Consider the following 11,856-nt stretch of genomic DNA (forward strand, 5'->3'; position numbering starts at 1 on the left):
TGCATAAAAACTTTTGCACCAACTTCAGTTAGTCAACACTGGAGAAGCCAAGTATCAATTGTAGTTTTGTAATGAGTACATTTACCACACATCTTGGACCACCTCATTTGGTCTCTGCTTACTAGTTTGCCTCCTGAAGACTTTTTCTAACACTCCTATGTCTTGAGCAGCCTCAAACAAACTGCCATTCCTTTAAGCCAACCTTCAGTTCCCTCCAAAAGTTAGCCCTCTTGAGGGGAAGATTCAGCATGGACACAGGAACAAGTTTTCCTTTTAAACCATAAGAAGTGTTGCCTGTGAAGTCTAGTATCTTACTGGGCTAGAAACAGGACCAGTATCCCCTTGGAAAGTGGACAGGGGATGATGTTTAACTTCCCAATGAGGGCACACGGCACTTGCATGAGGTTACATGACTAAAGTCGAAACATTTTTTTGTCCAGAAAAGCTTTTTAGGTCATTAAGAATTGTTTTACATTATTTTCAGTTTCACTTCCTGTGAACCCTCTGCATTTACTAAAAAGCCATGGGTCCTTTAGTGTCCACGTCTCTTTTTTCAAATTCTTTGATTAAAAAACACGCATGCTGGATAGTACTTGGACTACCTACTGCAAAGTCATCTGGAATGGTGCTATAATGAGATTGCTCTTTTACCTCTTATCACCTCTTTAATTCCCAACACCTACATCATTGAAGTTCAATATTATTCCCATAAGTTATCAGTACAATATGATACTGCATTCTTTATCTCCTCTGATATTTCAGAAGCAGTAACACCTGACAGGCAGAAAAGCTGTACCTATAAAAGAATGACTCATAGATAATGCACAATAATGTATTTGCACACTTTCTAATTATACTGATGTTCTGACCTTTAATAAGTGTCAGGAACTCTTCATGCTTCACTCTGTTTCTCTGCATGTCTATTTTCAAGGTAAGCAGTAAGGTGAACAGGAATTTGTGCTCCTCATAAAGTCCCCTGGCAGCATACTTATATACTTCATAGGTCATATGCTCAATTATATTAGCAATTCTCTTACTCGTAATTGGGCTCTTGACAGACCTGTTCAAAAGGAAAATTTAGTTCAGAGCCTTTATTGTTTAAGTTTATAGAAAAGATTTTCTGGAAAGGAGTAGGACAAGTATGCAGGAAGTTCTAGTTCAATATCCTGAACATCTCAAAAATGAATAGGTCACTAAGACATATTACCAGACAGCAGAATACTAAAACAGACTCTAAAGCTGAAGCAACTTATCAAAGTCCTTACCTCTGACTAGATCTATTTGCATTGGAAACAATTGTCTCATAGTGGACTAAAAACCTGCTCCTACCAAGGTCCACAGACAAAGCTTAAGAAATATTGGTAAACAAGTTCTTTTCCTAGTTCTCTGCTTCTGCATGTGATAGCATAATGAAATAGAGGCAGGAAAGCCCCATTTTCGGAGGAACACTGTAATTTACTTTACTACAGTCCTTTTCAAGGAGAAAAAAGTCATCTGTTCTTTCAGTAATGTTAGTTACCTGGCTAGAGAAAGGTCGAAGAGTCCCAGAAACTGTCGAAGAGAAGTCTGATACATCACATTGACCATACTCATCTCAGTTATAAGGAAATATAGGATGCTCCCTCTTGTTGCAACTGAAAGATGAAGAGAAAGGCTGTGCTTAAAGCAGAAAATGCAAAAGAAAAAAATGCAGATCTCTAAACTTACTGCATCAAGGATAACAATGTTAATGATGACAACTAAAACTTTTAGCTGCTATATCATTAACCATTCATAAGTGGTTTAGTGTTAATTCTAGTCTCATTTACATGTCAGTAAATAAGTAAAAGTATGTTTTCTATAACTAGTACATCTGATCCAAAACCCAGTTTCCCAATATGAGTATACTCAGAAGGTACCTAAATGCTGCATTTGGATGCTCAGATCAGCACAATGTACAAAATCTTATTGGATGTGCTTAAGCACCAACTGAGTTTCCAAATGCACATCTTAGATGTCCTATTATACCAGCCATATGAGAACCGGACCCACTACATTGTAACTCATTTTACTCTAACCAGGCAATCAGCAGCCAGGGCTTTCCAACATTCTGAAGGAGTATTGACATTTGTCATGACTGGGACGTGGGCGGGCTAAGCTAGTGGTTGGAGCAGGAGTCAGGTTACCAGGAGATCAGGAATGGGCACCAGGTTACGGACAGCAATCGAATAGCAAAGTCGAGGACAAACCAGGGTCTGAAGCCACATCTAGGGTCTATTGCAAGGGTTCTCAAACTGGGGGGTTGGGACCCCTCAGGGGGTCGTGAGATTATTACATGGGGGGTTGTGAGCTCTCAGCCTCCATTCCAAGCCCTGCTTTGCATCCAGCATTTATAATGGTGTTAAATACATTAAAAGGTGTTTTTAATTTATAAGGGGGATCACACTCAGAGGCTTGCTATGTGAAAGGGGTCACCAGTACAAAAGTTTGAGAACCACTGGTCTAGTGCAAGCAAGGTCTGGAGCAGAAGCAGGCAAGCAGTCTGTGTTGTTGCTCATCAGATTCCCTTTATGGCTTCCTGGTTTATATACTGGCCCGTCAGTGGGGTGTGAGGGACTGCCCCTCAGGCCCTGCTGGGAGGTACTTCCTGTCTAACCTAGCTTTACAGGGTCCTCCCGTGGATGCCCAGCCTGAACCTCCAGTGGTGATATGGAGGCATCAGCCACCCAGAACCCCTATAGTCCCAGGTTCTAACCCTACATGTTCTTACACTATGTAACAAATACCATTTCATGAATCTCTCAAACTGCAGAGAAATCCCAACTGAATACTACCTGGAACTTTTCATTCCAGAAGTAACAAATCCAAAAGTAAAGCACAGAGTACAAAATGTACAAAATATGTAAGGACCTTGCCATTGTTCCAGAGGAGGTCTCTTGACTTCAGTGATCAAACTCTAAAATTGCTAAGATTTATAATAAATTAATGCATTCTGTTAAAGACACCACAGTGTACCTGTGTCCCCTTTTTACTGCAGTCTTCTACATAAGTATAATGTGTAATCACATGTTCCATTTTTAACCATTGAGCTAATTTAGGGGCAAAGTATCAAAATTAATGAAGCATTTACAATACTACAATAGTGCCCAAATAAAAGCTCAACACATTAAGACTAAGGGATGTTAGGATGCTACAAACAAGTATATGCCCTTTCCTCAACACTGATCAGGTTGGCAGCCTACAAAATGCCAACATTTTGTGGGTTGGAAAGTAGTATAAAACTGGGCTGTCTCTTCCCAGGTCAACGTTATGGATCTGCACCCCCAGTGTATACAGGCACAGAAGTTAGCCTTATAACAGATTTTTCATTGGGAATTGGTAAGAGTTCAGCATGTGATTCACACAACATAAATTGATATATTTTTCCACAACAGATCAATATGCTATTTGTCTTATCCATTTAATTTACTGGGAAACACAGTTCCCCTGTTATTTGTATAATCCCTTTTTTCTTCATGCTCTCATCCTCATTTCTCCCACTCTAGCATTGCTTTTTTTTTTTCATTTGCTTGTCACATTTGTCTTTTATTATCAGGGATTCCAGCTCACCGGGTCTGTACTCCTCACGGGCTGAGTTGATCTGTATTTCAGTCTCAGCAGAAATCTGCAGTTTCTGTGTCACTTCCTCAGCAGTCTTCTTGGTGTTACTCAATACAGTGATCAGACTCTCATCCTCCACCAGAGAACCCTGTGTGCTTGTCAGTCGATAGAGCAAGTTATCTTCCAGCTCTTTCATCCTTCTCTTGTTGGCAGTCACATCTTCCATGAGATCAGTTCTCTCTTTCTCTAGTTCCTTTTACAGTGAAAAGCAATACTTGGGATCAGCCCATGTGCATCAAGAGTAATTTATTGTTCTAACTACCAATGATACAGAGTGCTTTCACTAAAACTAGTTTAAATCTGGAGTAGCTTGACTGGAGTTACTTCAGATTTACGTTTAGTCTCCCTGAGAACAAATTTGTCCCAATATCTTACCCCCGTTTTTTTTTTAAAAGGTGTGTTACCTAGCACTTTAAACAAGTTTATACTGTTAATAGAAATATGCATGAGATTCACCATTCTATAACCAGAAAGACTTCAGTTAGTCACATCCCAAGAATATTCAAGTTAAGGCCACTTACAAACTCTATCCACATTCTTTTAATAGTAGGGGCCAATGGTAAGACTAGCTACCGCAAGAGCATGAATTTTATGTGCATTCCACAGCTGTAGGATATGGCCTAGAACAAAATCAGTGGATAACAGAGGATAATAGAAAACATCTTACCCATAAACAGTATTTCTCCAATAGACATCTCAATCTAGCCTGTTGGGTTCTAATTTAGATCTATTTGTATAGGCACAAGCTGCAACACATCCACAAATACTAGAATCCCATAATTCCTCAGGCACTAATCAAGGTGGGTTCAAGCTGCTTGTTGGCATCCCGCCCAGAAATATCTAAGCACTGAAAATACTTAATTGGGTAAGAGGTGGTACCTGGTTAGAATTTAAAGTTTGCAAAGAGAGTTTTGCTCTAGGTTTGTTTCAAGTAAGAGACTTTCCAGACAAAAGTGACAAAAACCAAGACAGTCTTCAATAAAGCTATGATTCAGCAAGGTACTTTGTCATATACTTCACTAAGTGTGTCTGTGTAATCCCATAATCTGGAAGAACCACATTCCCTGGTATAAAGAATCTTTCTGCAACTTTTGGGCCACCCGATACAAAGACCTGTCGTACGCAGACTGATTCCTCCCTAACAAACTTGTGACCACAGAAAGGCTGCCAAGAGATTCTACAGTACCAGAGGAAATACTGAGTTATTGTTTGGCAGCCAAATTTATTCCCAAGCATAAAGGAAAATCCTAATTATTTTAGCATTCCTTGCATTTTACTTATTGCTATTAAGGTACTCCAGCTTTACTAGACATATCTGTATATTACCTTCATATAATGCTCGGATATACTGGAGAGCATTAATTTGGGAGATGACTGTTTAGTGATACATTTTCTTTGCTGGATGATGAAAATGCTTTTGCTTGAAACTTTGGAAGCAGTCTCTATACTAAAGTAGTTTAATGCAAATTGCCTTTCACTTCTGCAGATTTGAGTTCAAGAGCCTCTATGTCACAGGTGAAATAGAAAAGGTTGTGTCCCTACACCCATCAGTAACAATCTACATAGGAAATCATGTAGCTGCCAATCAAGCAGTAGTCTCTTCTCAGTGAAAGCCTGGGAGCAGAAAAGTAGGGAGCATTGTAAATCAGGCCTGCGATGCATTGGCAAAGCTAGGTGGAAAAGCTCACATAATAGAAATGGGCATAACGCAGGCAGCTGCTAACCAGCCCAATCATTCTCTCCCTTTCATCATGTAAAATTTCCCCTTTCTAAAATAGGAGGATTTTCAATTAGCATTACTTCTTTGAGATGTGGCAGCTGAAGCAGAAGATGCTCTGTTATTATCTTTGTCTGCTTCCATCTGTTCCCAAGATACATATGAAAGCATTTCAAGCAGTTTTTTTTCCAAACTCATTTACCCAATTCAAAGAAATATCAACTTGCAGAAAAATTATTAGAAACAATACAAAATGTGATATTTAAGTTATGTTATCCGGCTTTCTTTACATTCACTTAGGCTTACAAGGAAACTTATACCACTTAACTGCTAGCATACAATTAGAGTAATAATTAGAACCCCAAGGCCAAATATACATTCATTCCTATATTGTTTCAGCCAGGAGGAACTAGAATAATTTCTTGTCTGTTTTACGTCTCTTCCTTCTACCCATACTATGATTAACTAGAAAATTGCAGCCAATCCTTCTTTCCAAACATCAGACATAGCAGAAAGTGTTAGGGTTGTGGTTGCAGAATAATACAAACAATGCCTCATCAAGGGGAGGCAGCCAAAGCACAGGAGCATTCTCAAGAGGGGGCTTTCTGGACAAGAAGTAAAGAAGCTGAAATTCATTTCACTTAAGTCATTCAATGAAAAATGTAACAGGAGGAGAGCAGACAGAAATCTATGAAGCATGGCATGAATTATTCAGGTCTGATGAAGAAGGTGTAGTTAAAAAGATAGAACATTTTAAGGATGGTAATGGTCAGTTAAATGTAATAGTTAATACTGCTGAGAAATCAAATTGACCCCAATTAAATTTAAACGTTTTGTGAGTCTGATTTAAGGAGTTAAAGCATTAAGAACAACTATGGTTTTCTCATAGAAAAACTGCTGAGAACAAGTGCAATCTGAAAATACAAAATGTAATTCACACTAAAGCAGTAGTTATGAAATGTCTTTGGACACTAAGTAGCAGGCAATCTGTTGAGCATCAAAACAGGAAACATATCTGTACCAAAATAAAAAGTTCATTTCTGAAACAAATGGATGAAATATTTTTCCATTTGGCTAATTTTCATCCAAGATGTAAATGGCGCAAAAACATTCTTGCTAAGTTTACATTTTAATTGACTCTGCTTGGATATTTGTTTCACAGGTAACTCCAGTAAACTCAAGTGTGATATCTAGTGTTTCAAATCTAGCTGTGTGGGCTCAACTCTGGAAGGCACTGTCAACGATCCAACTGATCCTGAACACCGCCAGATCCCACTGGCTTAATCAGACATGAGCTTGCTAAGTATCTTACAGGATTTCGGCCCTACGTGATTTGGAAATATAAACTAAGTAAGGAATTGTATTGAATTTGACCCTTTTAAAATGTAAATGCTTCACAGTTCAAATTTGTATGTGCTTGTATGATAAATAACATGATAAATAATAAAATAAAATAAAATAAAATAAAATAAAATAAATAGGAGCTAGGGATGAGAATATAAAGAGATGGCCATTGAAATAATTGTTGCTGCAGAATATCCTGCCATACTTGCCCTTTGACTCGTAATTTGGCCTTTGTTGGATATTATTCTATGGCTCTGTTGAGGGTTTTTTTTTTTGAGACCACACTATAGAAACAGAAACTTGATCTTACATTTAATGGACAACTTTATGTCATGAACCAATAAACATTATGGTACAGTCATGAAAAATATAACCCATTGTAAGTCCCAAACCTTAGGGTTGGACTGGCTTTAGGCAGGGAGGATTGATATACCTGAACCTACTGCAGCTTTGAAGTCTTAGAAATTATGCTTGGCTTAAAGTACTCTGTTGGGCTGATTTTGTATCAACTTCTCCATCAGAAAAAGAGAAAGACTGTTCTGTGATGTGCTGTGAAGTTTTCCCATGAGGCCACAACCCATCTCTAAATTTATATGTGTTAACTTAAGCTCATGCAAGTAAAATTTTGAAAGAGGGAACATGCAGCCACTGTCACCTGGAGAAGAGATAAAGTGCAAAACAAACACAGCTGCCTAGGCAGGATAGGAAAGCTCAAGGGTTAGAAGGCTTTGAATGGGTAAAGTTCCTAGCATATCTTTAACTGAGCATGCACACACTGAGTTTGTGTCCTAACTTGCTTCCTTCCTGAAGTTTTGTTTGAAGGTTAACAGACAAAAATATTAGAGAGACAGAATGCTTCCTCCCTTAGGTTGACTGTTCTTATGATTTCTCTCAAAGACCTCCTTTACATCCCAGTTGGAGTTAGTTGCAACCACCTTGCAACATAGCTCAGCAGTTCAGCACCCAGGAACCTTACGTAAGGGTTCACACTTCCAAGTCTAGGTTGACTAAAGAGATCCCTGCATTTCTATACAATGTGTCACTCTCTCAGCATGTCACAGACTACCTCATCCATTCCTGCCATACTCCATAGAGCAGGCAGCATCCTGGTCTGTATTAGTGCAGGCTATAACCTAGCTTGTAGATGCAGTTCTCCTAGCAACTTTGACTCAGCAGTGAACACCCTCATGCTGAACTTCTGCAGTGGGAGGCAAAGTGAGACCAGCATTCGCTTACCCAAGACAATCATAGCCAAGGATCTGCTGGTCAGCTCCGACATACCATCAACACAAGGACCTCCAAATCCCTTCTTTGGTCAAGAATTGGCAGCAGGGAATAGGAACTCCAAACCTGATATCAAAATAAACTACTTTCTAAATAGAGTATTTTTAAAAAATAGGGTACGATTGTAAAAGGTTCCAGTATCTGAACACTGAAGCCTGATCCTACAAGATGCTGAGTTACCTAAATCTCCATAGCAGTAGGAGGAGCACTCACATTGTAGCCCTGGTCAGATTCTCTGAATCTGCAAATCCTGCTGAACAGCTAGCACTACAATATAACCAAACAATATGTCTATGCCTGCAAACTGACATAGTCATCAGCAAAACCGACCAACTGTACCTGAAGGTCAGTGCAGTTGTCAGTGTCCTCATCAGGGCTGACACTGAGGATAGTATCAACAAATATCAAAGGGCTCTTGGGTAACAAACACCACCTGATAGCCACAATGTGCACTGACTACAGCTGCCAGCTGTTATGCCTCCAGGAGACATGCAGATGGATCAACAATAACTGTCTCCAGTTACTAGAGATGAACTTGGCCATCAAAAGACACAGAAGCAATATGGCAGCACCATTTTAATCAAAGCCTGATCTTGTCATTAACACATCTATGACCAACAAGGACAACATTCAAGCCCTGACTGCTGTGACACTGGTGGCATTTCCATCATGTCTTTCTACAAACCATCAGCCAAACAGGTCAAGTTTGGTAGCCCACATAACCTCAAACATAACAAAACATGGGTGATCATTGGTGACTTTAACAGTCCAGAGTCAAATGAGGCAACAGGATAACTGATGAAAATGAAGAATTAGTTGAACTGTGGCCACGGGCACACCACTTAATTCATAAACCCATCTTGGAAATGAGCAAAACAGAAAAACGGCCAGATATGGGACATTAGATGGGGAGGTCTCTGAGTTACCACAGAGAATTCTTTCCAAGGTATCTGCCTGGTGGGCCTTGCCCACATGCTCAGGTCTAACTGATCACCATATTTGGGGTCGGGAAGGAATTTTCCCCTGGGTGAGATTGGCAGAGACACTGGGGGTTTTTTGCCTTCCTCTGCAGCATGGGACATGGATCACTTACAGGTTTAAATTAGTGTTAATGGTAAATTCTCTTTAACTTGAAGTCTTTAAATCAGGATTTGAGGGCTTCAGTAACTCAGCCAAAGGTTAGGGATCTATTTTTAAATTGCTTCCAAACAAAAGTTGACAGGACAAAAGTCCATATGTGGATGTGCAGCTATTCCAATGACCCAGATACATGTGACTGTGATGAAACAAACCATGGAACATCTGTTGGTCTACCGGCTCCTGGAGGAACCGTGCACCATGGAAGATCTCACCAGGGCTACAGACCAGGACATATTATGAAAAACCTATGGTTGTGTGGTGGAAGGACAGAGGAAAACCTAAATCTCTGTGGGAAGTGATGGCAGTCAGAACTTCAAACCAGCAAAGCAAAACATTGTCCTTTAATTACTGCTACTGATTTAAGGAGATTCTCTGACCTTAAAAGACCATACTTTGAATGGAAAACTTTATTTACCATATGTTGGAATCCAAAGTAGTATATTTTGCACACACGCAAAAAAGATAGAAAATGTGCATGTTTGAGAAAGACCGACTAGAAGACCTTAATCAGTGGGTAAAGGGAAGACTAAGCAAAAGAGTCAAGAGAGCTTTTTCAGGATCATATCAACTTTGTTTTACGATTGTGCTTATTTTTAAGAGCTCTCTGAGCAGGGCTGCACCCACGGTTGTTCATAGAGAAATGAAAAGCAGTAACCTTGTAGTATGAGAGAACGGAATAATCAATTTAACTCAAGTGAAACTAGCCTGTCAACACACGCACACATGTATGTTCATTCTAAACCAAACAGAAATACAGTGGAATTATTTTCTTCCTACCTGTTTCTCTGTGAGAATGACTCTCCCTAGGAGTTGATCTTCTAGACCTTTCATGGTCACAGTAAAGTCAATAATGGATGTGCGAGCACTAATTTCAGGGGTATATGCTGGATTTGGGAGTTTGGTGGTGATGTAAAGTCTGAAGCCATTCATGACATCTACTTCTTTATCACCAACTTTTACCTTATTGCAAAACACAATGAGATATTATGAAACAGACAGATGAATTGAAAAGCACTGACAGTAAGGGTCACATTCTTACAACATAGTTCAGAATACATAAGTTAAATTTTTCTGCTACTGCATTTTGGAAAGATCTAATTTAAAAAGCCAATTCTATATTAAAAAATTGTGCAAAGATAATATCCATGCAGTGCCTCAAACTACTTGTTCAGAAACTTGTCTGATTCTGTAATTTCTGCACAATTATGCATGCAATAATTAATTTACAATACAGCACAATGGGGTTTTAAATAGGATTTTCTTCTAATGCTTATAATCCCATTTAAGACTAACAGAAGAAGAAAAATGCAGGGTTTAAATATCTTGGCTATCCACAAATCCAAACATAAGGCTGAATTAGCATTATTTTAAAATTTGAATGCACTCCCCTACAGTTATATTTTCTTCTTTTACCTTATAGGAAGAACCAGTTTTGATGAAGTTTTTCTCCAAAACATTATCCAATGCTGGATCAAGCTCTTCCCCAACATCTTCAATCAGCAGTGGCCTTCCAAGAGAAAGGCTGTCCTCTAAGTGGTTTCTGAAATACTTGTGATTCAGATATGTGATCTAGAAATAAAACATGTAGCCAGTATATTATGCCTCACTTCGTTATGAGAGCAGTGGTAAAAGAAAATGTTTTTAGTATGTTTACTATGGTTATGTTATTGAAAGAGACACTAGCTAAAGATCAAGATCAAGGAAAAGGGGTGTGATTTCAGAATGCTCAATATTAAGTTGAACTACTCTCATTCTCCATGAGGAGCTGGCTGGGAATTTTTCAGCTCACTTTTCTGTTGAAAACTGCCAATTAACTGACATTGTGAAACAGGGTCAATTCTGACAAATTTCACAACCTGAAAAAAGTTGAGAAAAAAATTGTACATGTCAAAACAAAACACTGACATTTTATAAACAAAAAAAATTCAATTTTTTTTATAGCTTGAATGACTTTTTATTTAGAAATGTAAGCTAGACTAAAAAAGAAAACAGGTCAAAATCAAACCTGACCAAAATTATCAAGACAAAACCTTTCAAGTTACCTGAAATGAAAATGAAAAATCTGGTTTTTGGTTTACGAATATATTCACAATTTTGACTTTTTATCATGATTCAAGAGAGGAAAATATTTTCTACTTGAAAATATTTGTGGGCCAGAAAAACTGTTTCCCACTCAACTATAGTCAAGGGTAAAACTTCTGTTAACTTCAGTGGGAGCAGAATTAGGCCAACACTAAGCATTTTTGAGAGTCTCACTCCCCAAATTCATAAACTTGTTCCAAAAGTTCAACCACTTGATTCATCACCATGGGACTCCAGTTTTGCATAGGTTTAATTCCACTAGAGTAAAGTGGAATACAGCAGTGGTAAACCTGATCCTAAATTTAACTTCTTCCTGTATAAAATGTTTTGCATGGTACAAATCATGCATCAGCTTTGCTTTTTAAGCTTCAAACTCAGCTGCTTTTCTCGTCCCAACAAAACAAGACCAATAATAAGGGAAATCATCACAGTCTAGTTTGTTTGCTCTTGTCTAATTCAAATCCAGTAAAACTTCATTAATATCACTAGTTATACAATTGTTACCAATGTATAAGAGATGCAGAACAGTTTTCAGGTACCAGTTACCAGGGCCAGCTCCAGGCACCAGGCACCCAAGCTGGTGCTTGGGGCGGCACCTGGAGGGGGGGCGGCGCGGCGCTCCGGCCGCCGGGGAGAGCGGGGCCACAGCC

The 11,856-nt window shown here is 38.9% G+C and overlaps 1 protein-coding gene across 1 annotated transcript in view; it reads right to left on the minus strand.

Annotated features, from left to right (window-relative positions):
- DNAH5 (dynein axonemal heavy chain 5) overlaps positions 1–11,856 on the minus strand; it is a 215,721-nt gene that overhangs the window by 48,149 nt on the left and 155,716 nt on the right. Inside the window, exons 62-66 of the mRNA XM_026659120.1 lie at positions 10,538–10,693; positions 9,902–10,084; positions 3,589–3,832; positions 1,520–1,634; positions 870–1,060 (exon numbers count right to left, since the gene is read on the minus strand). Coding sequence (XP_026514905.1) covers positions 870–1,060; positions 1,520–1,634; positions 3,589–3,832; positions 9,902–10,084; positions 10,538–10,693 — 889 coding nt within the window. The remainder of the gene's footprint in view (positions 1–869; positions 1,061–1,519; positions 1,635–3,588; positions 3,833–9,901; positions 10,085–10,537; positions 10,694–11,856) is intronic.

Source organism: Terrapene carolina, unplaced genomic scaffold (genome assembly GCF_002925995.2).
Source record: "Terrapene carolina triunguis isolate 2854851 unplaced genomic scaffold, T_m_triunguis-2.0 Scaffold580, whole genome shotgun sequence".
Classification (NCBI taxonomy): domain Eukaryota; kingdom Metazoa; phylum Chordata; order Testudines; family Emydidae; genus Terrapene; species Terrapene triunguis.